General features: G+C 48.1%; 1 protein-coding gene across 1 annotated transcript; it reads right to left on the minus strand.

Annotated features, from left to right (window-relative positions):
* Nucleotides 1-169: 169 nt before the first annotated feature.
* On the minus strand, nucleotides 170-23,727 carry TMED6 (transmembrane p24 trafficking protein 6). Its single transcript, XM_068260933.1, has 4 exons — nucleotides 23,512-23,727; nucleotides 7,058-7,184; nucleotides 3,183-3,331; nucleotides 170-551 (listed from the first exon to the last, which is right to left on the minus strand). Exons 1-4 carry the CDS (start codon nucleotides 23,725-23,727, stop codon nucleotides 318-320), a joined length of 726 nt encoding a protein of 241 aa, XP_068117034.1. The 3' UTR covers nucleotides 170-317.
* Nucleotides 23,728-25,562: the final 1,835 nt, after the last annotated feature.

Genomic DNA, 25,562 nt, shown 5'->3' on the forward strand with positions numbered 1-25,562 from the left:
GGAGATACTAGACAGGAAGCGGGGTGGCTGGGAGATACTAGACAGGAAGCGGGGTGGCTGGGAGATACTAGACAGGAAGCGGGGTGGCTGGGAGATACTAGATAGGAAGAGGGGTGGCTGGGAGATACTAGATAGGAAGAGGGGTGGCTGGGAGATACTAGATAGGAAGAGGGGTGGCTGGGAGATACTAGACAGGAAGCGGGGTGGCTGGGAGATACTAGACAGGAAGTAAAGGTGTAGATACTAGACAGGAAGTGGGGTTGGAGATACTAGACTGGAAGGGCGGGACATCAGTGCATTATCTCTATGACATCCCATCAGCACCGTGGCTTCTGGGTCTCTGTGGTCGTCTTCACGTTAAACAGACGCTTCAGGAAATAGAGCTGCAGCACTCCAGACACCACGATGAGGACGCTGGTACCAGCAGACCACCAGTTGATATAATGGTAGTTGGACATCAGTCTGTAGTAATCGGAGCCTTTCCTCATGCGGGCGAAGTTATAATAACGCCACATGTGCAAGATGCGGTGTTGTACTATCTGAGCGCTCGCCTGAAAGAGAAAATACAAAGAAAGTATTCAGGAACCGGCCTTCATCAAGGCTGCAATCATGCAGACTGTAGGGATGGTCAGCGAGATGCAAATCATTTTGACTTGATGCAAATTTATCCAGCTTGAAAATGGAACAATCAACTTTTACCTCAGCAAGATCTGATTGGTTCATTTTCAAGCTGCATCAATTGGTATTCAAAATTTGCATAATGTTGCAACAACTCAAAATTATTTGCATCTCATTCACCATCCGTAAGGGCAGGAACCCGTTAGAGCGGTTTTTTTTAGCGTTTAGTGATCACTTTCAATGGCTAGCGATTTCCCTAAACACTCTGCTCATGTAAATGGATGGGACAGATTCCACTAGAGTGATTGTGATTAAACAAATAATCACAGGACTTGCCGCATTTTGAGAGCGTTTCCATTCTAATGTATAGGAGCAGGGAAATCGCTCCCAAAATCGCTTGCAAAACGCTATCAGGGCTGGTTCACATTGGGCGTTTTACCGCGATCGCTTTTGCGTCCGCAATCGTAATTCGGCATCCCAAATCTCGCCATTTGCGCGTGTGATTCCCATTCAATAGAACGAGAATCAAAGAGAAATCTCCCCCAAAAAGCAGCATGCAGCGTGTTTGTGATCAAAATGGCAACCGCTGCAGTGTGAATGTATCCATAGGGATACATTGTAGCAGCGCTTTGCTGATCGTCGGTGTTCAGAAAAGCACTGAAAAATCGTCTCAGTGTTAACCAACCCCCACCAATCGCTAGCGATTGCGATAGCGCTTTGTACTGGGTCCCAGGCCTAAAGCAGAGCTGGTGAATCAGATGCAAATAATTCAGGGTAGGTGCACACATAACATAGCGAGAAAGGTTGCGTTTTCTGTCATGTGGATTGCATTTTTGTGTGCGTTTTTATTGCGTTTTTTGTGCGATTGCGTTTTTTTTGCCGCATATGCATTTTTCATAAATTTTGCGTGAGTTTTTACGCTTTTGCTGTTTGCATAATGTATGCATTATCATATTATTATTGTATGCGTTTTATGCAAATCACTAGGAAGACAACAAGTGGAAACACATCATAAAAAAATAAATAAATAACCGCATAAAAAATGCATACAAAATGCAATACATTGCGTTTCCATTGAATTTCATCATGTGCGGTTTTGATGCGTTTATGCATAATATGCAACGAAACTAGCGATTCATACACATGCGTTTTTTATGCGGCCCATTGAGTAACAGTGAATGCATAAACGCATTTACGCAATGCTAGTGTTTCTGCTAAGTGTGCACCTAGCCTGAGGCTTTGAATGTAAATTGCATGCAGAGTGTATGCAGTTTGGAACTGGGCCAGCCCGCTTCACTTCCTGATGATTGGTCCAATTTCAAGCCACGTTCAAGCTGAGCCAAAAGCTTCCAATTTGTTTACTGTGCACAACTACGGAACAGACAGCCTATAATGAGCAGCACATTACAGCCAGTATGTGTGCTCTACACATATCTGGCAGTGGCACCATGTCCCCTCTCTCTCATCTACCTGTCCCTGGCTCCCCTCCAACAGAGCGATCCATCTCTGCTCTGCCTCCAGGACCCCGCTGCCCGCTGAGAGGGGGGCGTGTCGCTCCTGGCCCCGCCCCTTTTGCGATCCAAATCACTCATTTTGATGATTCAGATGATTCGACTCACAAAAGAGATTCGGATCAAAGATCCGAATTGTTCACGATCCGGACAACACTAGCTTCCATATCCCTCTCAGTTCAGGAGTGGTTTAAACCTCTCGCAGAACCTAATAACAATACTTACCTAATACACTTACAAAATCACTGAAATCTCTCTGGCTGTCACACGTTGCAGCTCCCCCTTCCCTCAGGAGAAGCACACTTGTTTTCTGCCACCATGCACCTTATTTGCACAGGCAGGCCCGGATTTACCTCACAGGAGCCTATAGGAACAGGTGTCCTGGCACCCTAGACTCCGCCCTCCATGAACCTACAACCCACCACCAAACCTCACCACAAGTGTGCTGGCTGGCCCAGCTCTCACAGCTCCCATACTTACCTTCCCATCATAGGTAGCTGCAGGTGTCCCTTAGCATTAGGTAGCTAAAATATTAAGTAGCCACAGGTGCCCCCAACTGAAGGGAGATCTCATCAGTGGAATGCAGAGAGCAGGGTGAGTAACCTCTCATTTACTCTCTGCTCAGGACTCTGCATAAGGAAGGAAGGAGGGAGACCCTTGGAGAGGGGAGTCAGCCGCCTTTCCATCATCACGCGCCTGTAGGCACATGCCTACAGTGCCTTATGGTAAATCCGGCCCTGGGCACAGGAGATGAAGGGGGCGACTCCCCTAAGGAACAGTGGTACTTGTACTGCCATATACTGTGGAAGTAAGGCCTCTTTTCTATGGACTGTTGAACTGTGTGCTCAGCAAGCAGTTGCCAGGCAGCAGTGAGTAGTTACCAGGCAGCAGCAAGCAGTTGTAAGAGTTTGAGAAGCATTTCACTGCCTATTAACAGTTCGTGGTAAAGAGGCCTCAGTCTCCTCCACTGCATACATTAGGCTAAATTTAGGGATATCAGTCCAATTTACTATCTGCATCCGCCCTGCAGACCCAGCTAATCCCAGTACTCACATCAATAGTGGCTAACGTGTCGTTCAGCTTCTGCTTGTGGTCTTCATCGTGTTCAGGTCCCACACCGTCATAGAAAACACCGAAGTTGAGGAAAACCTGGACAGAGCCAAAGTTATTCTGCCAATTATTGACACACAACTGGTAGAAGCCTGGGGGGAAATGCAGAGAGAGGGGAGAGTTAGAGCTCACCGCTTACAATGTATATGGAGGGGGTTGTTCATTTTATGCCTGTGATCAAAAAACTATATGTCAACTCAGCCAGTTTGTATGAACTACATGGGCTAATCGATGCAAGTCTATGGGGGATGCTGAAATTGGGGTGACACAAACATATATAAGATGTGTGTTACACCCGATTTACAAACAAATGATCAGATTTGGCGATAATTGGTCCTGTACTATACAGGAATTTCTTGCTATAGAAGATTCACTGAGATTCATTGCTGTAGGGATGTTCGCTGACATACCATACCCACAAGGATTCACTAAGATTCCTTGCTGTGCAGATGTGCACTGGCATACCATACCCACAAGGATTCACTGAGATTCCTTGTTGTACAGATGTGCACTGGCATACCATACCCACAAGGATTCACTGAGATTCCTTGCTGTGCAGATGTGCACTGACATACCGTACCCACAAAGATTTACTGAGATTCCTTGCTGTAGGGATGTGCACTAACATACCGTACCGACAAGGATTCACTGAGATTGCTTGCTGTGCAGACGTGCACTGGCATACCGTACCCACAATGATTCACTGAGATTCCTTGCTGTATAGATGTGCTCTGACATACCATATCCACAAGGATTCACTGAGATTCCTTGCTGTAGGGATGTTCGCTGACATACCATACCCACAAGGATGCACTGAGATTCCTTGCTGTACAGATGTGCACTGACATACCATACCCACAAGGATTCACTGAGATTCCTTGCTGTACAGATGTGCACTGACATACCGTACCCACAAGGATTCACTGAGATTCCTTGCTGTAGGGATGTGCACTGACATACCATACCGACAAGGATTCATTGAGATTCCTTGCTGTACAGATGTGCACTGGCATACCATACCCACAAGGATTCACTGAGATTCCTTGCTGTAGGGCTGTGCACTGACTTACCATACCCACAAGGATTCACTGAGATTCCTTCCTGTACAGATGTGCACTGACATTCCATACCCACAAGGATTTACTGAGATTCCTTGCTGTACAGATGTGCACTGACATACCATACCCACAAGGATTCACTGAGATTCCTTGCTGTACAGATGTGCACTGACCTACCATACCCACAAGGATTCACTGAGATTCTGTAACGATTGTGGAACTTTCTCCGTGATCAGCGCACAACGCGTGCGCTGACACTGCGGAAATCCTCCACAAGCGTGTAATTGCAGGCACCCAGCAAAAGGTGCTACGCACCTGTAGAGGGAAATTCCTGTCGGCAGATGGCGCTGGGGAGTGCAGAGGAACCAATCCTCTGTACCTCCACAAATGCCAGACAGGAATTGTACGAAGCGCAGAACGCAATCGCAAGAGAGACGATTGCGAATGAGAACGAGCAAAGGGACAGGTTGTATGTGTGTGCGCCAATCCAGTCGCCACCCCGCGACCGCGCACACACAACAGCAGATATGAAATAGGAACGCGATCGCGAGAGGTGCGATCGCCAGATGTGACACAAGGCAGATCAGAACAGAATACGAGGGTAGCAAAGGCACAGCAAATAATACAATGAGAAGATGCAGAAAATAACAAACGCTAGCTAACCGCGAACACCGCACTCATTTGCAACAGTGCACGCGGTTATGCGCGGTCTCCACGTGATAAGCACAATAGAGACAAGCACGCCTAACTAACCATCAACAGACAAACAAGAAAAGGACGCGAACGCTTGCTTAACGGTTACCTCACCGAGCCTCCAGCGAGCGTCCATAGCAGACAAGACAGACACATGAAAACAGGGACAAGCGAGAGATAGGATCCACAGCACTAACGAGAAGCGAGTGCGATCCAGGTACAGAGTAGCAGAACAGAAGGATCCACAGCGCTAGCGAAAAGTGGCTAGCGCGATCCCAGGAGACAGAACAGAAGGATCCACAGCGCTAGCGAAAAGTGGCTAGCGCGATCCCAGGAGACAGAACAGAATGATCCACAGCGCTAGCGAAAAGTGGCTAGCGCGATCCCAGGAGACAGAACAGAAGAGATAACTGGTAGCAACTGCTGCACCAGCTATACTCCAATAACAGAGATCAGAACCGTTTCCTGTCGACCACCGCTGGGACAGGACAACAGCATCAGAACAAACAAACAGATAAACAATCCTAACTGCAATAGGGAATCTGCCTATCACAGTTTCCAGGAATTACTCTAAGCTGATCTTCAAACCAAGAGCATGGCTGACACTCTCCCGAGTGTTTCACAGGAAGACTCCTTATGAACAGCAAAGCACTGTGGGACACACATAGTACTTATAGTACACGCCTCCAATGAATGTGGCCAGGCAATTTGCATGACAACGTATGCAAATTCCTCAGCAAGCACAAGCTGCAAAACTGACAGAAGCTCTTCTTTCCAGAGTCCTGTAGCATGCAAACCTACACAATGGTCAAAAAGCTGCCTGCCTGCACAGGCAGCTGAGCAAATCATCACAGATTCCTTGCTGTATAGATGTGCACTGACATACCATACCCACGAGGATTCACTGAGATTCCTTGCTGTACAGATGTGCACTGACATACCGTACCCACAAGGATTCACTGAGATTCCTTGCTGTACAGATGTGCACTGACATACCGTACCCACAAGGATTCACTGAGATTCCTTGCTGTACAGATGTGCACTAGCATACCATACCCACAAGGATTCACTGAGATTCCTTGCTGTACAGATGTGCACTGACATACCGTACCCACAAGGATTCACTGAGATTCCTTGCTGTAGGGATGTGTACTGACATACCGTACCCACAAGGATTCACTGAGATTCCTTGCTGTACAGATGTGCACTGACATACCGTACCCACAAGGATTCACTGAGATTTCTTGCTGTATAAATGTGCACTGCCATACCATATCCACAAGGATTCACTGAGATCCCTTGCTGTACAGATATGCACTAGCATACCATACCCACAAGGATTCACTGAGATCCCTTGCTGCACAGATGTGCTATGACATACCGTACCCACAAGGATTCACTGAGATCCCTTGCTGTACAGATGAGCACTGGCGTACCGTACCCACAAGGATTCACTGAGATTCCTTACTGTAGGAATGTGCACTGGCATACCATACCCACAAGGATTCACTGAGATTCCTTGCTGTATTGAGGTACTGTACACCAATATTGCAGGGTTCTCCCCTCCTGTTCTTCTCGACACTGGTGTGGTAGCCCTGGGGGTCGTGACCTGGTGGGCACCAGGCAGCAAAGCAGCCCGTCACCCGCTAGGGGTGATAGCCCATCATCTCATGCGGGGTGCGCATGTAACGACCTGTGCTTAGACTCCACGCCACAGAGGTCAACAAGACCTTGACAACTGTACTCCCTAAAAGTTCTGCTGAGAATCCTGCAGATGTGCACTGACATTACACGGGATGGATGCATATTACCATCCACACGCACCAGGCCAGGACTGATGGTAATATGGGATGTGTGACATGTAGCAGCATATTACTAGCCACATGTATCAGGCTGGGATGGGTGGTAATATGATATGCTAGGTCAGGATAAACTCATGTTATAAAGCATTGTGATAATATCATATTCTGAGAACATTAGACATTGATAACACTAAGCAGGCCGCAGATTTTTATTGGCTGTGCCCCCCCCCCCTCCCCATTCCATATTTCCCATCATGCCTCTCACCGGTCTCCTTGGTCTCAAAGTTGATCTGTCCTCGAACATCTTTGGAGCTCTCGATCATGAAGCCCTCCGGGTTGTGGGCCGAGGCCGACACCTTGTTGTCCTGCATGATGCCCGTTGTCCACTGAACCTGCAGCCAGCAACAAACAAAACAGTCACCGAACCTGAGGTGGCCTCACCATAGACATGTGGGAGTTGCCCTGCAGCGAGCCCTTAAATCTGCAGTGTTCTAATTTATTAAAAATGGCCTGGTCCTTAGTGGGGTTTAAGCCCATGATTCTTAAGAGGTTAAAGGATACCACAACTGACCTGTGGCATAATGAGATAGACATGGGTATGTACAGTGCCCAGCACACAAATAACTATGCTGTGTTCCGTTTTTTCTTTCTCTGCCTGAAAGAGTTAAATATCAGGTATGTAAGTGGCTGACTCAGTCCTGACTCAGACAGGAAGTGACTACAGTGTGACCCTCACTGATAAGAAATTCCAACTATAAAACACTTTCCTAGCAGAAAATGGCTTCTGAGAGCAAGAAAGAGGTAAAAAAATGGGAATTTCTTATCAGTGAGGGTCACACTGTAGTCACTTCCTGTCTGAGTCAGGACTGAGTCAGCCACTTACATACCTGATATTTAACTCTTTCAGGCAGAGAAAGAAAAAACGGAACACAGCCTAGTTATCTGTGTGCTAGGCACTGTACATACACATGTCTATCTCATCATGTCACATGTCACTTCGGGTATCCTGTAAAGTGGTCTGAAACTCCGACATAACATTTAATAAAAATGTTTTTTTCTACTTTTTATTACTCATACAGTTATCATATTTGCTTTTGTGCACAAGTAATATTGTCTGTCTACAAATTACACGTTTCCAAAGTGTACTTTTTCTTGCCCTGACACCTGCCATTGCATTTTATTCTAACTGCTTTTTATTATATATTAAAAACTTCTAATTAGTTATTCTGAACTGTGTGTGTGCCTGAAGCAGAGACAGCCTCTCAAAAAGTGACAGCTGGTCACGGTGATTGGGGGGCGGGAGGGCGGGCTTTAAAAAAAAAAAAAAGTAGAAAACTAAAGACATGAATATTTACCCCTCAAAAAATAAACATTGGGGTAGCATTCAGACAGAGCTCTGTTGGTGGGCAGAAAAGGTGGGCCGAGTTGTGCGGCTCCAGTCTATGCAGAAGAAGTGCTCTCTTTGCGTATCTCTCCGGCAGCTGCTGCAGAGATACGTAGAGGGCGCACTTCTCTTACGTCAGACTGGCTCGGGCACCCGGTACCGGCGCTGCAGACATCGGAGGACGGCGGTATGGGAGCGATCCAAGCGTATGGGGAAATAGGAAGCCCCAGGTATGTATAAATCTTCCGTTTCCTGAGCTCTGGTACCCTTTAAATAGATAAATTCATACTTTACGTGTCTCCCTACTATGGATGCAGGTGCTGAACCGTGCAGCTTGCCGATGGCCTGATACCGCCGTCCGTCACAGTGACATCAGCAGCATCAGACCAGCAGAAAGCCGCACAGTTCGGGACCACTACGGATGATGCGTCTGCTGTTGCCATGGCAACACGTCTCTGTGGGGAGGAGGCGGGAGAGTGACCTTTGACCAGAGGCGGGCTTTTGAATAGTTCAGCACTGCAGGGAGACATGTAAAGTATAATTTTATCTATCTAAAAAGAAAATTGTTTGGCACAGGGCCGGATTTACCATAAGGCATTATAGGCACATGCCTACAGGCGCCTGATGATGGAAATGTGTCTCACTCTCCTCCCCTAGTGCCTCCCTCTCTTCTTCCCTATGCAAAGTTCTGAGTGGAGTGTAAATGAGAGGTTACTCACCCTGATCTCGGCATTCCACTGACCAGATCTCCCTTCAGTCTGGGGCACTTCTGACTACTTAAAGTGGATCCAAGATGGAAAACGAACTATAACAAGTAACTTGTCTATATATCTAAAGTTTAGATAGTTTACACCGCCAATCTAGCTGCAAACAGCTTCAACAGTTTTATGTTTATTTATTCCTGTGATACAATGACAGCAGCCATGTTTTGTTTGTCACATTACACACAGGCAAGCTGATCTGCATCTCCAGCCCTCAGCTCACTCCCCTCTCCTCCTCCCTCTTTCCCTCTGCCTCTGAATCTATGGCTAGTAACCTCCTACTCCTCCTCCTTCCCAGACTGAGCTCCCATAAGCCCTTACTACATGGAGTGCCAAGGCACTATGAGCTGTGGGCGAGGCTTGTTTAGTTTATAGGGAACTAGAGTATTAAAACAAATTAAAAAAAGTTGTAAAGTGTGGCGCCTAAGAAACTAGCAGCTGCTCTACCTAGAATGGGGTAATCCCAAAGACCCCTGATTAAAGATAAAACTATAAAAACAATACTAGGTAGGCGCTAATAGGGCAATTAATTTAATATGCAAAATATACAATGAAATAAAAACTGTAGCATACGATAAATGGTCACTCATACACACTCCAATCACAACCACTGCCCTGCTGCAGCAGAAAAATCTAAAAAAACTGCAAACTAAAAAACTAAAAATATATGGATAAAAAAGGTGCAAAATGAGGTAATGAGGCCCAATGGATTAATGGGTGGAAATAACGGAGTCTTATCCAATAGTGGTAGTGGGGCTTAATAATCTGGTGATGTCACAGTGATCAAGCATGCAGAGGTAAATAGCAGCAAAGGTGGAATTAATGAATAATCCAGGAAGTGGTAGTTACTCACAACCTCCGTTGATGTTCCGTATATCAGTCCTGGAGCCGCTCTATCCTGTCCGCCCCGGCCGGCGGCTGGGCAGGAGAGACAGAGACCCGCTGTTTAGCTGGTGAATAACAGCAGAGTCGGGCAAGCTAACCCGGCTTCAGTACGGATATAGCAGCGCTTGGTGTCCGGAAAATCTTGCCGTAATCCCGAACTCCACCAAGTAACGCTGTGCGTGCTGGATGCACCTCCTTCCGCGATGGTGCTCGTGACGTCACTGCAGCCTGGCCAATCGCTAACGCGTTTCGGAAGGTACGCCTTCCTTTTTTGAGAACTGTTCGGGTTCTGCAGAACATCACCCTGTTCGGGTGATGTTCGAGTTCAGCCGAACACCTGATGGTGTTCGGCCTTTTAGTTCGGGTTCGCCCGAACTACTCAATGGCCCTGTTCGTCCGAATACGGCCCCCCTATGGGGTCGCAGGCATAAGGGGGGAGCATGCCCCGATCGCGGGGGGGGGGGGTCGGAAATTCCCCCCACCCCCTCCGCTAGTGCTCCCCCCTCTGCCCGCTTCCCCATAAATAAAAGTTTGCGGAAAGTTAATAGTACCTGCTGTAAAGTTTGCGGAAAGTTAATAGTACCTGCTGTGGCTGGCTGGCAGTGACTACTAGGAGATGCGTTGAGGCCGGGCAGCGGGCGGTTCAGCAGTAGTACCCTTGTGGTACTTCCGCACTTTCTCTGACCTCACATCCTCTACGTGATGACGCATACGAGGGTACGCGTCCTATTGACTTCCATTGAGTTCAGGGTTCGGGCCGAACATGCCGAACATCTGGCCCATGTTCGGCAGAACGGACCCGAACCCGAACATCCAGGTGTTCGCCCAACACTACACCCGCTACATGGACTGTACTTTTTTGCCTTTAAGTTTTAAAGGACAGTACCCACAATATATATGAACCTGTGGCTATGACAGGCAAGGGAAGTAAGAGAGAGGTGACAGCTGGGACAGCCAGGACACTTGCGGTGCGAGTTCGGCAGGAGTTTGGAGGTTCATGGAGGGTGAAGATAGGGTGCCAGGAGATCTGTGCCTATAAGCTCCTCTAAGGTAAATCCGGGCCTGGTTTGGGTTGATTGATCAATAATACATTCTTGATTGTACAATCTTACCACAGTGATCGAATCTGCTGTATATCGGCGGGGAAAATCGTTAGGTGTATATGGGCCCCTTAATGTGGACACATCTGTAACCGTATTCCACACTATCCAAAGCTAAAACAAACTTTCCTCCTTGATGTGGGCTGTAATCAGTGGTATATTTGCGCTCGGGGCTGATTGCGGTGTCTTGCTGCTGTTGGGGGAGGGGAGGTCACCTTGCTGCCACTGATAAGGGGTGCTGAGAACACTGAGGCCTGGCAGCAGATGCGGAGCTCTCAGCGGCTGGGACCACAACGGCCGGACCGATAATGGTTACATCATCTCTGCAGACGCAGCACTAATAGATACAAATGGGAATTATTGGTGACAAGATTCTGCAACTACTACATATGAAAGGGGGAAACCCATAGCAACCGGACAGAATAAACCTGATTACTTGCTGAGGGTTCCCTAACTCTCAATACAGTGAAGCGACATCTTCTGCAGCACTTTACAGAGTACATAGTCATGTCACTGACTGTCCTCAGAGGAGCTCACACTCTAATCCTACCATAGTCAGTCTAATGTCCTACCATATTATTATTATGTATTTATATAGCACTGACATCTCCTGCAGCACTTTACAGAGAACATAGTCATGTCACTGACTGTCCTCAGAGGGGCTCACAATTGAATCCCTACCATAGTCATAGTCTAATGTCCTATCATACTATTATTATGTATTTATATAGCACTGACATCTCCTGCAGCACTTTACAGAGTCATGTCACTGACTGTCCTCAGAGGAGCTCACACTCTAATCCTACCATATTATTATTATGTATTTATATAGCACTGACATCTTCTGCAGCACTGTACAGAGTATATAGTCATGTCTCTGACTGTCCTCAGAGGAGCTCACACTCTAATCCTACCATAGTCATAGTCTAATGCCTTACCATATTATTATTATGTATTTATATAGCACTGACATCTCCTGCAGCACTGTACAGAGTACATAGTCATGTCACTGACTGTCCTCAGAGGATCTCACAATCTAATCTTACCATAGCCATAGTCTAATGTCCTACCATATTATTATTTAGTATTTATATAGCACTGACATCTCCTGCAGCACTTTACAGAGTACATAGTCATGTCACTGACTGTCCTCAGAGGAGCTCACACTCTAATCCTACCATAGTCATAGCCTAATGTCCTACCATATTATTATTATGTATTTATATAGCACTGACATCTTCTGCAGCACTGTACAGAGTACATAGTTATGTCACTGACTGTCCTCAGAGGATCTCACAATCTAATCTTACCATAGCCATAGTCTAATGTCCTACCATATTATTATTTAGTATTTATATAGCACTGACATCTCCTGCAGCACTGTACAGAGTACATAGTCATGTCACTGACTGTCCTAAGAGGGGCTCACAATCTAATCCTACCGTAGTCATAGTGTAATGTCCTACCATATTATTATTATGTATTTATATAGCAGTGACATCTCCTGCAGCACCTTACAGAGTACATAGTCATGTCACTGACTGTCCTCAGAGGATCCTGATCCTAATCCTACCATAGTCATAATGTCCTCCCATATTATTATGTATTTATATAGCACTGACATCTGCAGCTGGATGGCTGATAAGTGTGCTGCCTCTGACACAGGAGACGAGGGTTTTAATCTTGGCTCTTCCTGTTCAGTAAGCCTGCAACTATCTAGTAAGGAGACCTTGGGCAAGACTCCCTAACAATGCTTCTGCCTATAGAGCACGCTCTAGTGGCTGCAGCGCAAGTGCTTTGAGTCTGCCAGGATTAAATGCAAATATACATGGTATTTGTCTTGTAGCACTTACAGAGTACATAGTCATGTCTCTATCTGTCCTCAGAAGAGCTTAAAGTGTACCAGAGCTGAGCTAAGATCAAGTGCTTCCTCCCACCCCTTACGCACGGATTGCTCCCACACCGCCGTCCTCCGTCTTCTGCACCTAGTCCCTTAACCTTCCTGGCGGTAAGCCCGAGCTGAGCTCGGGCTATGCCGCCGGAAGGCACCGCTCAGGCCCTGCTGGGCCGATTTGCATAATTTTTTTTGCTGCACGCAGCTAGCACTTTGCTAGCTGCGTGCAGTGCCCGATTGCCGCCGCTACCCGCCGCTATCCGTCGCGCCGCAGCCACCCCCCCCCCAGCCCCCGTGCGCTGCCTGGCCAATCAGTGCCAGGCAGCTCTATGGGGTGGATCGGAATCCCCTTTGACATCACGACGTCGATGACGTCATCCCGCCGGGGGAAGCCCTCCAGGAGATCCCGTTCTTTGAACGGGATCTCCTGATCGGAGGGGCTGGGGGGATGCCGCCAAAACATTTAAAAAAAAAAAAAAAAAAAAAAAAAAAGATTTGCTGCCCCCTGGTGATTTTTTAGCAAACCGCCAGGAGGGTTAACTTCAGCCAGTCGCAGCCAGTCGGCGCAAAAGAAGAGTGCCCTCTACGTATCTCTCCGGCAGACAACCCATTTCGACCTGAATTTGGTCGAATTGTTGATCGGAATGCTCTTGGCGGCACCGATTTACATCAGATTTGATAAGAATTATCACATTTGATGGTCGATCTGCTGCCAAGTCTACAGATGTATGTCCACCTAAATAGATCCCTCTCTGATCAGATTTCAATCAGAGTGAGATCTGATGGCCATTGACAAGTGTATGGGCACCTTGCTAGGTACACACGATATGTTTTTTGCTGCTCGATTTTCCATTCGATCGTTTTTTTCCGCTCAATTCTCTTATGTTCTGTTCGTTTTTCTTATCGTTTCCCATTCATTTCTATGAGAAATCGACCAGAAAAACAATCGTAAGGAATATCGGACATGACAGAATGTATCTATCGGACACAAAAACGTATGGTGTATACCTAGCATAAGGGATAAGGATCATTTCACAGAATTTGCTAAACTGTTTTCAGATCAAAAATCAGCTTTTCACCTGATGAGATTCTTTTTTGTTAAAATACATCAAATTGTAGCAGGATGAGAATTAAAATTGGGCAGGTTTACAAAAAATATGTTTATTTGCCAACCCGGTAATTCCGGCAGTCGTGGGCGGCGTACTGAGCCCAATTGCGCTTCTGTCAACGGGAGACTTCTGCACCTGCCCTTCTCAGGTACACTTTAAGGTTAGGTGTCAGGAAGGAGTGCTTTAGGGGTAGGCCTTGTTCACACTATATGCGCTGCCATGTGCATTTCAGCTGTGCGTATGGTGTACAATCTGCAAGAACACCAAAAGTGCACAAGACAGCACTTCTGACGCATTTTCAGCAAAGCACATCGCTGATCCTAATCACTGTGATGAATGGGATCAGCAGCACAACGCAGATGGTGTGCTTGTGTTCCAAACGCACAGCCATCTGTGTTGCCCAATGTGAACGAGGCCTTAGGCCACAGGAAGGGGGGTTTAGGGTTAGGAAGAGGGGTATTTAAAGGAACACCATCAATACCCAAGTGTTCTAAAATGACAATGTACAAATAATGTCTAAGTAGCTGTGTAAACATTTTCCTATTAAATATCAGAGGCAAAAGCTGTTATTCGTTGTGTCTAGGTTGTAGCAGTTTTGGAACAATTCATTGGTGAAGGGGTGCTTCCGTTTTACACTGCAAGTGCTGTTCTTTGAATGGGGTGAGACTACAGAGTTAAATGAAGCTGTGGTGTCAGATTTCACTCATCATTACAAACTAGAAACATTTCCTCTGCTCTCCTGCAGACAGCTCAGTCAGAGAGACAGGCAGCTGCAGTCACACACAGGGTTAACAGATGTAGTGTGAGGGATCCCTCCTCCCCTCATGATTTACTGACCTATCACCCTGCTCAGCTTGGCCATCAGTTTTGTGTGAAAGTATTTTGATAACAGTAAACAAAGATGTAGCAGTAATTTGTATACACCAGCACTTCCCAAACCATTCCTATCAAGTAAAAAACATGTTAAAGAGAACCTGAACTGAAAATTAAAAATCAAAATAAAACATACACACATCATACTTACCTCCTGTGTAGTCTACTCATCAGTCTCTTTCTCCTCTCCTGTGTCCTGTTTGTTCACTGTGCTATATGGAATTCTCTGTTCTCCATTTTGAAAATTGCCATTACCCCATAACAGCTTCCTGGTCAGTAGTGATGGGCGAACAGTGTTCGCCACTGTTCGGGTTCTGCAGAACATCACCCTGTTCGGGTGATGTTCGAGTTCGGCCGAACACCTGACGGTGCTCGGCCAAACCGTTCGGCCACATGGCCGAACTAAGAGCGCATGGCCGAACGTTCCCCGAACGTTCGGCTAGCGCTGTGATTGGCCGAACGGGTCACGTGGTTCGGGCCCGAACGCGCTCTGATTGGCCGAACGGTCACGTGGTTCGGGTAAATAAATACCCGAACCACGTCATATCTCCGCCATTTCTCTGTGGGTTTAGCTTTGGGTAGGCAGGCAGGGTAGTTCGCTCTCCAGCCACGCTAGCCAGGGTCCCCCCCAGTCATTGTGTGTCGCTGCTGGGAACAGTAGTACACCGCTCGCTCAGCCACACTATATAGCATTCTGTTTACTGCCACTCTGTGTACCTCGCTCAGCCACACTATATAGCATTCTGTTTACTGTTCTGTGTCTGCTGGGAATAGTAGTACACCGCTCGCTCAGCCACACTATATAGCATTCTGTTCACTGTTCTGTGTCTGCTGGGAATAGTGGTACACCGCTCGCTCAGCCACACTATATAGCATTCTGTTTACTGTTCTGTGTCTGCTGGGAATAGTGGTACACCGCTCGTTCAGCCACACTATATAGCATTCTGTTTACTGTTCTGTGTCTGCTGGGAATAGTGGTACACCGCTCGCTCACCCACACTATATAGCATTGTGTTTACTGTTCTGTGTCTGCTGGGAATAGTAGTACACCGCTCGCTCAGCCACACTATATAGCATTGTGTGTACTGCCACTCTGTGTACACGGCTCAGCCTGACTATATAGCATTGTGTGTACTGCCACTGTGCACCTCGCTCAGCCACGCTATATATAGCATTGTGTTTACTGCCACTCTGTGTACACCGCTCAGCCAGACTACATAGCATTGTGTGTACTGCCACTCTGTGTACACCGCTCAGCCAGACTCTATAGCATTGTGTGTACTGCCACTCTGTGTACACCGCTCAGCCAGACTATATAGCATTGTGTGTACTGCCACTCTGTGTACACCGCTCAGCCAGACTATATACCATTGTTTACTGACACTCTGTGTACACCGCTCAGCCAGACTATATACCATTGTTTACTGACACTCTGTGTACACCGCTCAGCCAGACTATATACCATTGTTTACTGACACTCTGTGTACACCGCTCAGCCAGACTATATACCATTGTTTACTGACACTCTGTGTACACCGCTCAGCCAGACTATATACCATTGTTTACTGACACTCTGTGTACACCGCTCAGCCAGACTATATACCATTGTTTACTGACACTCGGTGTACACCGCTCAGCCAGACTATATACCATTGTTTACTGACACTCTGTGTACACCGCTCAGCCAGACTATATACCATTGTTTACTGACACTCTGTGTACACCGCTCAGCCAGACTATATACCATTGTTTACTGACACTCTGTGTACACCGCTCAGCCAGACTATATACCATTGTTTACTGACACTCTGTGTACACCGCTCAGCCAGACTATATACCATTGTTTACTGACACTCGGTGTACACCGCTCAGCCAGACTATATACCATTGTTTACTGACACTCTGTGTACACCGCTCAGCCAGACTATATACCATTGTTTACTGACACTCTGTGTACACCGCTCAGCCAGACTATATACCATTGTTTACTGACACTCTGTGTACACCGCTCAGCCAGACTATATACCATTGTTTACTGCCACTCTGTGTACATGGCTCAGCCAGACTATATAGCATTGTGTGTACTGCCACTCTGTGTACACCGCTCAGCCAGACTATATAGCATTGTTCACTGCCACTCTGTGTACACGGCTCAGCCAGACTATATAGCATTGCGTACTCTGCCAGTCAGTGTGTATATTGCTGGGATCAGTAATACTCCACTCACCGTCAACCACTATATGAGCTCACCATGAGTTCCTCAGAGACCTCCGCTGTGAGCAGCACTCCCAACAACAGCAACAGCCAACGCCCCACGCAAGCTATAACATCCACCCCAGCAGCCAGTGGTCAGCAGCAGCCCTCCCCGGAGGAGAACGTTGTGTCCATCGGTCCGGCGCCAGAGCGATTAATGAGGGCTGCCATTGAGGGGATGATGGGGCCTGATGTGGAGGAGGAGGTCGGGCTCAGGCCAGCATCCCAAGTTAATGTTGAGGACGATGAGGGGTCTGTGACTGTGTCTGGGGATGTTGGGGTGGCAGAGGTGGTGGGTGGGTCAGACTCAGGAGAAGAGTTGTATGATGAGGATGATGATCGGGACCATCTGTATGTGCCTCAGAGTCCGACCCCGGAAAACATGTTGTATCGTGTGTTTAGGTACTAAAATCTGCGTTCCCAGTAGTGTTGGGCGAACAGTGTTCGCCACTGTTCGGGTGCTGCAGAACATCACCCCGTTCGGGGTGACTATATAGCAGACTATATAGCATTGTGTTTACTGCCACTCTGTGTACACGGCTCAGCCACACTATATAGCATTGTGTTTACTGCCACTCTTTGTCTGCTGGGAACAGTAGTACACCGCTCACCCGCCACTGTATAGCATTGTGCTCTGTGTCGCTGCTGGCAATAGTGGTACACCGCTCACCCACCACTGTATAGCATTTCTGTACTGCCACTGTACTGCTGCCAGTCAGCGTGTACTGTAAGGATAAGTGAAATGAGGAAGAAATCCGGTGAAAGAGGGAGGGGCAAGGGAAGAGGTGTTTCCCCTGACGGTTGTGCTGGGGAGCTGTACTCCACGGCGGCGGCCCCCCACAATGACATATGACGAGTTTGAGGAGATGGAAGAGGAGGGTATGGACAATGTGGACATAGACCCAGATTTTGTTTGTGAACGAGAACATCGCCGTCGTAGCAGCAGCACAGATGAGTCTGTTGAAGAACCCACTGCTGCACGAGTTCGCCTTGTGCCACAAGGTAGGCGGCGCGCAATTTCAGGCACCACAAGCGTGGAAGTTCAAGTGAGAGGCAAAAGAGGCGCAAACAGAAATCGCCAGCAAGGCAGGTGCTCCAAATTCTGGGCTTTCTTTGAAGACTGCACTGAGGATGTTACCATGGCGATTTGCAAGGTGTGCAAGACCCGCCTGAGCAGGGGGAAAAGTATTAACAACCTCTCCACCACCAGCATGAGCCGCCACATGCTATCCAAACATCCCACTCTGTGGGCAAACGCGGCAGGACAGGGTACCACCAGCAACACTGCCTCCCTTGGGTTCACCAGACTCACCACCAGACCCGCCTCAGCAGCAGCAGTAGCCCAGCCATTGCGTGGTTCAAAACATTCCAAAAAATCAGATGACGCTGACACTGTCACTTTCCGGAGTAGTGCTCTTGAGGTCTCCCAGTGTTCATCAAACACAACAACCAACAGCCCTTCGTTGTGCAGCCCTACGGTTCAGTTGTCTGTCTCGGAGATGTTTGAGCGCAAGAGGAAATTGCCAGCAAATGACCCCCGGGCCGTGGCAGTAAGAGCCAGCATAGCCAAGCTTCTGGCCTGCGAAATGCTGCCATATCGAGTGGTGGAGACAAACAGCTTCAAGGGCATGATGTCAGTGGCCATCCCACGTTACGTGGTTCCCAGCCGCTACCACTTTGCGCGCTCTGCAGTGCCTGAGTTGCATGAGCACGTGGTCAGCAAAATAACCCGAAGCTTGAAGAATGCCGTTGCCTGCAAGGTTCACGTATCCGCCTCTCCACAGAAAATGCAGACCGTCTGACTCAAATTAAAATGAATCAATCCTGGATTGGAAATGACTACGCAACACTCCAGGACCCCAACCAAGTAACATGACCAATGAACATCTGGGATGGTTTAGCGTTTCCGGTCCCTGTTTATTGAACCTCTCATCTGTATTACATTTATGACTGCATGGCGGCAAAAAGCATTGCTGCTATATCCGCACGCTTTTTGTCCTCATGCAAGGCCTGGGTTGTTGTGTCTCAAAAAGCATGGCCTTCTCCTCCTGCGCCTGCTCCTGTTCCATCACGTGTGCTGCTGCTGCTGGGTTAGCGTTTCCGGTCCCTGTTTATGGAACCTCTCATCTGTATTACATTTATGACTGCATGGCGGCAAAAAGCATTGCTATATCCGCACGCTTTTTGTCCTCATGCAAGGCCTGGGTTGCGTCTCAAAAAGCGTGGCCTTCTCCTCCTGCGCCTCCTCCTGTTCCATCACGTGTGCTCTGTGCTGCTGCTGCTGCTGGGTTAGCGTTACCGGTCCCTGTTTATTGAACCTCTCATCTGTATTACATTTATGACTGCATGGCGGCAAAAAGCATTGCTATATCCGCACGCTTTTTGTCCTCATGCAAGGCCTGGGTTGCGTCTCAAAAAGCGTGGCCTTCTCCTCCTGCGCCTCCTCCTGTTCCATCACGTGTGCTCTGTGCTGCTGCTGCTGCTGGGTTAGCGTTACCGGTCCCTGTTTATTGAACCTCTCATCTGTATTACATTTATGACTGCATGGCGGCAAAAAGCATTGCTATATCCGCACGCTTCTTGTCCTCATGCAAGGCCTGGGTTGTTGTGTCTCAAAGCGTAGCCTTCTCCTCCTGCGCCTCCTCCTGTTCCATCATGTGTGCTCTGTGCTGCTGCTGCTGCTGCTGGGTTAGCGTTACCGGTCCCTGTTTATTGAACCTCTTATCTTTATTACATTTATGACTGCATGGCGGTAAAAAGCATGCTATCTGCACGCTTCTTGTCCTCATGCAAGGCCTGGGTTGTTGTGTCTCAAAGCGTGGCCTTCTCCTCCTGCGCCTCCTCCTGTTCCGTCACGTGTGCTCTGTGCTGCTGCTGCTGCTGGGTTAGCGTTACCGGTCCCTGTTTATTGAGCCTCTTCTCTTTATTACATTTATGACTGCATGGCGGCAAAAAGCATTGCTGCTATATCCGCACGCTTCTTGTCCTCATGCAAGGCCTGGGTTGTTGTGTCTCAAAAAGCGTGGCCTTCTCCTCCTGCGCCTCCTCCTGTTCCATCACGTGTGCTGCTGCTGCTGCTGGGTTAGCGTTACCGGTCCCTGTTTATTGAACCTCTTATCTTTATTACATTTATGACTGCATGGCGGTAAAAAGCATGCTATCCGCACGCTTCTTGTCCTCATGCAAGGCCTGGGTTGTTGTGTCTCAAAAAGCGTGGCCTTCTCCTCCTGCGCCTCCTCCTGTTCCATCACGTGTGCTGCTGCTGCTGCTGGGTTAGCGTTACCGGTCCCTGTTTATGGAACCTCTTCTCTTTATTACATTTATGACTGCCTGGCGGTAAAAACCATGTTACCTGTGCAAAGAAACATGACATTTTCAGCATTTAAAAGACAATTTTTCCTTTGAAACTTTACAATCAATTTTCTCAAAAACTATAAGCTCTTTTTGCTAAATTTTTTTCCCTCTTGTACCCACTCCCAAGGTGCACATACCCTGTAAATTTGGGGTATGTAGCATGTAAGGAGGCTTTACAAAGCACAAAAGTTCGGGTCCCCATTGACTTCCATTATGTTCGGAGTTCGGGTCGAACACCCGAACATCGCGGCCATGTTCGGCCTGTTCGGCCCGAACCCGAACATCTAGATGTTCGCCCAACACTACTGGTCAGCACACTGTTAAGCTGTAATATCACCCACTTGAGCCATAGGGAAACATGGACATTACCTTGCACATTCAGTTGTAACTGACAGCTGCTGATGTATAACTGACAGCAACTGGTATGTTTCAGTTCTGACAAAATCTTGTCAGAACTGGAAGGGATCATTGTAAGAAGAAAATGGTGAGCTTCTGAAAGGAACTGATGGTGAGGTAAGTATGCAATATTCATTTGCAGCTACATCATGTGTTTAGTTTAAATAATTTTACTCAGTTCAGGTTCCCTTTAAAGAGGAAGTCCAGTGAAAATAATGTAATAAAAAAGTGCTTCATTTGCACAATAATTATGTATAAATGATTTAGTCAGTGTTTGCCCATTGTAATATCTTTCCTCTCCCTGGTTTACATTCTGACATTTATCACATGGTGACATTCTTACTGTTGGCAGGTGATGTCAGTGGAAAGAGATTCTGCTTGATCACCCTGCCTCACCATGTGCACCAACCTTGCAGCGCTGGGTTGCCGGTTCGAATGCCAGCCAGGTCACTATCTGCACAGTTTCTATGTTCTCCCCGTGTCTGTGTGGTTTTCATCCAGGCACTCTGGTTTTCTCCCACATCCCAAAAACATACAGATAAAATAATTGCCTTTCCCCTGAATTGGCCCTAGACTATGATACATGTCAAATCTGGTCCTCAGAGCAGTGCTGGTCGTAATGGAAAAATCTACGCTTACGGATCATTACGCGTAATTTTACGCTATTACGCATTACGCAATTACGGTTACGGCGTAAGAAATTATCTACGGTACATCACTGTAATTACGCGTAAACTTACGCAATTACGCGTAAGGATACCGTAATGAAGGCGCTTACACTACGATGTTACGCGTAGTGCCGTAATACCCATTAATGCGTATTTTTTGACGCATGCGGACGATATGTACGCAATAGCCGTCAATGTGACAGTTATTGCGTACATATCATTCGTATGCGTCAAAACGTACGCTTATACTGAAGGGCGGGAGAAGAGACTATTGGTTGCTTAGGATGTTGACTGATTGGCTACTCTTAGAAAATGGGAGATGTTACGTTAGTAATTACGCGTAAAATTACGCGTAAGTGTTCGTAAAATTACGCATGCCTAGCAATTACGGTAGACAGTGTAATTACGATACCACTTACGGTCTTACGCGTAAATAATTACGCGTAAGACCGTAAGTTACGCGTAACGCTTATGCGTAAATTTACATTGAATTACGATGCGTAATTACGCTCATGCGTAATTTCGGCCCAGCACTGCCTCAGAGCCATGCAATTTGGCCTCCAAGTGATTTCCCCACTTTGCATTATGTTTGGCCCACTCTAGACCACCAGGGAAGCTATATTGGAAGCGAAGCCCTAGATTAGAACACCAGTGAAGCCATATGGGGGAGGTAGAGAGAACTGTATAGGGTAGGGAGGGGGTGGTCACTAGACACTAGGGAACTAAATAGGGGAGGGAGGACCACTACACACCAGGAAACTGTTTATGGGTTGGAGGGAGGGGGCATTAAACACCAGGGAGCTTTATAAGGGAGAAAGGTGGCCAATAGACACCCCAATTTCGGCCCACTTTGTATTTGAGTTTGACACCCCTGCCCTAGGCTATCATACACTCACTTCTCAATAAATACAGACATATGACTGTGGTAGAGACAGGGGCGCCTCTAGGCATAGGCAGTACAGGCCATTGCCTGGAGTACCATTGGTCCTGGGGGGCGCCATGTTGCTGGATTAAGCCCCACCCCCAAAGTAAGCCCCACCACCAGACTAAGCCCCACCCCCCACGGGTGTTCTGTTACTTGCTTCTGCTGCATCTACTTAGCGCAAGTTGCAGGCAGCTGCCACCTCTGTGCCTTGAGCATCCTTCAACCCTTTGTGCCTCCTTCTGTCCCTTTTGTGCCTCCTGTCTCCTTGGGCCTCCTTCAGTCTCGTGCCATGTCTGACCCCCTGTGTGTCCTCCTGTCTCAATGTGCCTCCTTCAGTCCTCCTATGCCACCTCTGCCTCCTTCTGTGCCCCCTGTCCTCTTTTGTGTCTCATTCTGTCCCCCATTGTGCCTCATTCTGTCCACCTGTGTGACTCCTTCTGTCCCCTTGTGCCTCCTCCTGAACTTCTTCTGACCTTCATGCCTTCTTCTGTCCCCCTGTACTTCCCTATGTCCCCATGTGGTTTCTTCAGTCCCCCTGTGCCTCCCTCTGTCCCCCATCGTGCCTCCTTCTGACTCTCTTCCAGAAGCGCCTGGTCCACCAGGCCGATCAGGCAACCACAAGTGCTGTGGGGGGGGGGGGGGGAAGCAGATGGTGTGGCCCCAGGTGGTGAACTGGTGAAATGCTGCAGCATTACGATTATTTTCTAGTGAAACATTGCCGCATTACAATTATTTTCTGGTGAAACTCTGACGCATTACGATTATTTTCATGGGGGCGTCACAGATTTTCTCGCCTGGAGTGACAAAATGGCTAGAGGCACCCCTGGGTAGAGATTAGATCGTAAGCCCCTCTGAGGGACAGTTAGTGACAAGACAATATACTCTGTGCAGAAGATGTCAGCTCTATATAAATACTAAATTATTCCCATCCAAGGAATATATAATGGGTGATGTCTGGCATCTGCTGCAGATTGCTGGCGATCACTGCAGCAATGGCCTGAGTCATATCAGGACATAATGGTGTCTGTAAAATGGTTCAATCACTGATGATCACATATTGAACACAGAGATGTGAGCTGCAGAAAGCAGAGCTAAGGGGATAGCAGAAGCCACTCACCTCATACCCGAAGTAGAAGAACCCACTTTGATGGGCAAAGTGATAGAAGCATTCGGTCCCTGCCGGCCCCACCAGGACGGCGAAGTCATAGCGATCGGCCCCCCGGAATAATGGCTGGCCGTGAGACCCACCTCTGCTCAAGGGCTCCGATTTCTGTGGCCCGGCCGGAGGGAAGAGCGAGAGCAGGAGGAAGAAGAGGACCTCTGAGGAGACCATGATGTGTGCAGGTGGATGGGAAGACTGACTGCTGCTCCAAATCCACCTCAGCAATGATTAACCTGCTGCTGCCCCGGCCAAGACTGACTCACCACAAAGAGGACCTGTCACTATACCGGCCACCCCAGCCTAGAGCAACTAACCATAAAGAGGCAACTGTCTCTATACCGGCCACCCCAGCCTAGAGTGACTAACCATAAAGAGGACCTGTCACTATACCGGCCACCCCAGCCTAGAGTGACTAACCATAAAGAGGCAACTGTCTCTATACCGGCCACCCCAGCCTAGAGTGACTAACCATAAAGAGGACCTGTCACTATACCGGCCACCCCAGCCTAGAGCAACTCAGCATAAAGAGGACCTGTCACTATACCGGCCACCCCAGCCTAGAGCGACTAACCATAAAGAGGACCTGTCACTATACCGGCCACCCCAGCCTAGAGCAACTAACCATAAAGAGGAACTGTCTCTATACCGGCCACCCCAGCCTAGAGCAACTAACCATAAAGAGGAACTGTCTCTATACCGGCCACCCCAGCCTAGAGTGACTAACCATAAAGAGGACCTGTCACTACACCGGCCACCCCAGCCTAGAGTGACTAACCATAAAGAGGACCTGTCACTATACCGGCCACCCCAGCCTAGAGTGACTAACCATAAAGAGGACCTGTCACTATACCGGCCACCCCAGCCTAGAGCAACTCAGCATAAAGAGGACCTGTCACTATACCGGCCACCCCAGCCTAGAGCAACTAACCATAAAGAGGACCTGTCACTATACCGGCCACCCCAGCCTAGAGTGACTAACCATAAAGAGGACCTGTCACTATACCGGCCACCCCAGCCTAGAGCAACTAACCATAAAGAGGACCTGTCACTATACCGGCCACCCCAGCCTAGAGTGACTAACCATAAAGAGGACCTGTCACTATACCGGCCACCCCAGCCTAGAGCAACTAACCATAAAGAGGACCTGTCACTATACCGGCCACCCCAGCCTAGAGCAACTAACCATAAAGAGGACCTGTCACTATACCGGCCACCCCAGCCAAGACTGACTCACCATAAAGAGGACCTGTCACTATACCGGCCACCCCAGCCTACAGTGGCTAACCGTAAAGAGGACCTGTCACTGTACCGGCCACCCCAGCCTAGAGCAACTAACCATAAAGAGGACCTGTCACTGTACCGGCCACCCCAGCCTAGAGCAACTAACCATAAAGAGGACCTGTCACTGTACCGGCCACCCCAGCCTAGAGCAACTAACCATAAAGAGGACCTGTCACTATACCGGCCACCCCAGCCTAGAGCAACTCAGCATAAAGAGGACCTGTCACTATACCGGCCACCCCAGCCTAGAGCGACTAACCATAAAGAGGACCTGTCACTATACCGGCCACCCCAGCCTAGAGCAACTAACCATAAAGAGGAACTGTCTCTATACCGGCCACCCCAGCCTAGAGCAACTAACCATAAAGAGGAACTGTCTCTATACCGGCCACCCCAGCCTAGAGTGACTAACCATAAAGAGGACCTGTCACTACACCGGCCACCCCAGCCTAGAGTGACTAACCATAAAGAGGACCTGTCACTATACCGGCCACCCCAGCCTAGAGTGACTAACCATAAAGAGGACCTGTCACTATACCGGCCACCCCAGCCTAGAGCAACTCAGCATAAAGAGGACCTGTCACTATACCGGCCACCCCAGCCTAGAGCAACTAACCATAAAGAGGACCTGTCACTATACCGGCCACCCCAGCCTAGAGTGACTAACCATAAAGAGGACCTGTCACTATACCGGCCACCCCAGCCTAGAGCAACTAACCATAAAG

The sequence above is a fragment of the Hyperolius riggenbachi genome, chromosome 11 (assembly GCF_040937935.1).
Source record: "Hyperolius riggenbachi isolate aHypRig1 chromosome 11, aHypRig1.pri, whole genome shotgun sequence".
NCBI classification, from domain to species: Eukaryota; Metazoa; Chordata; class Amphibia; order Anura; family Hyperoliidae; genus Hyperolius; species Hyperolius riggenbachi.

Bases quoted from the DNA above. Each gene is read 5' to 3' on its own strand.
- TMED6 (XM_068260933.1), bottom strand. From the start codon at position 23,727: ATGGTCTCCTCAGAGGTCCTCTTCTTCCTCCTGCTCTCGCTCTTCCCT. The intron at 3,332-7,057 runs GTGAGAGGCATG...ATTTCCCCCCAG, and splicing joins CTTTGAGACCAAGGAGACCG to GCTTCTACCAGTTGTGTGTC. The intron at 552-3,182 runs GTGAGTACTGGG...TTTCTCTTTCAG, and splicing joins ACACGTTAGCCACTATTGAT to GCGAGCGCTCAGATAGTACA.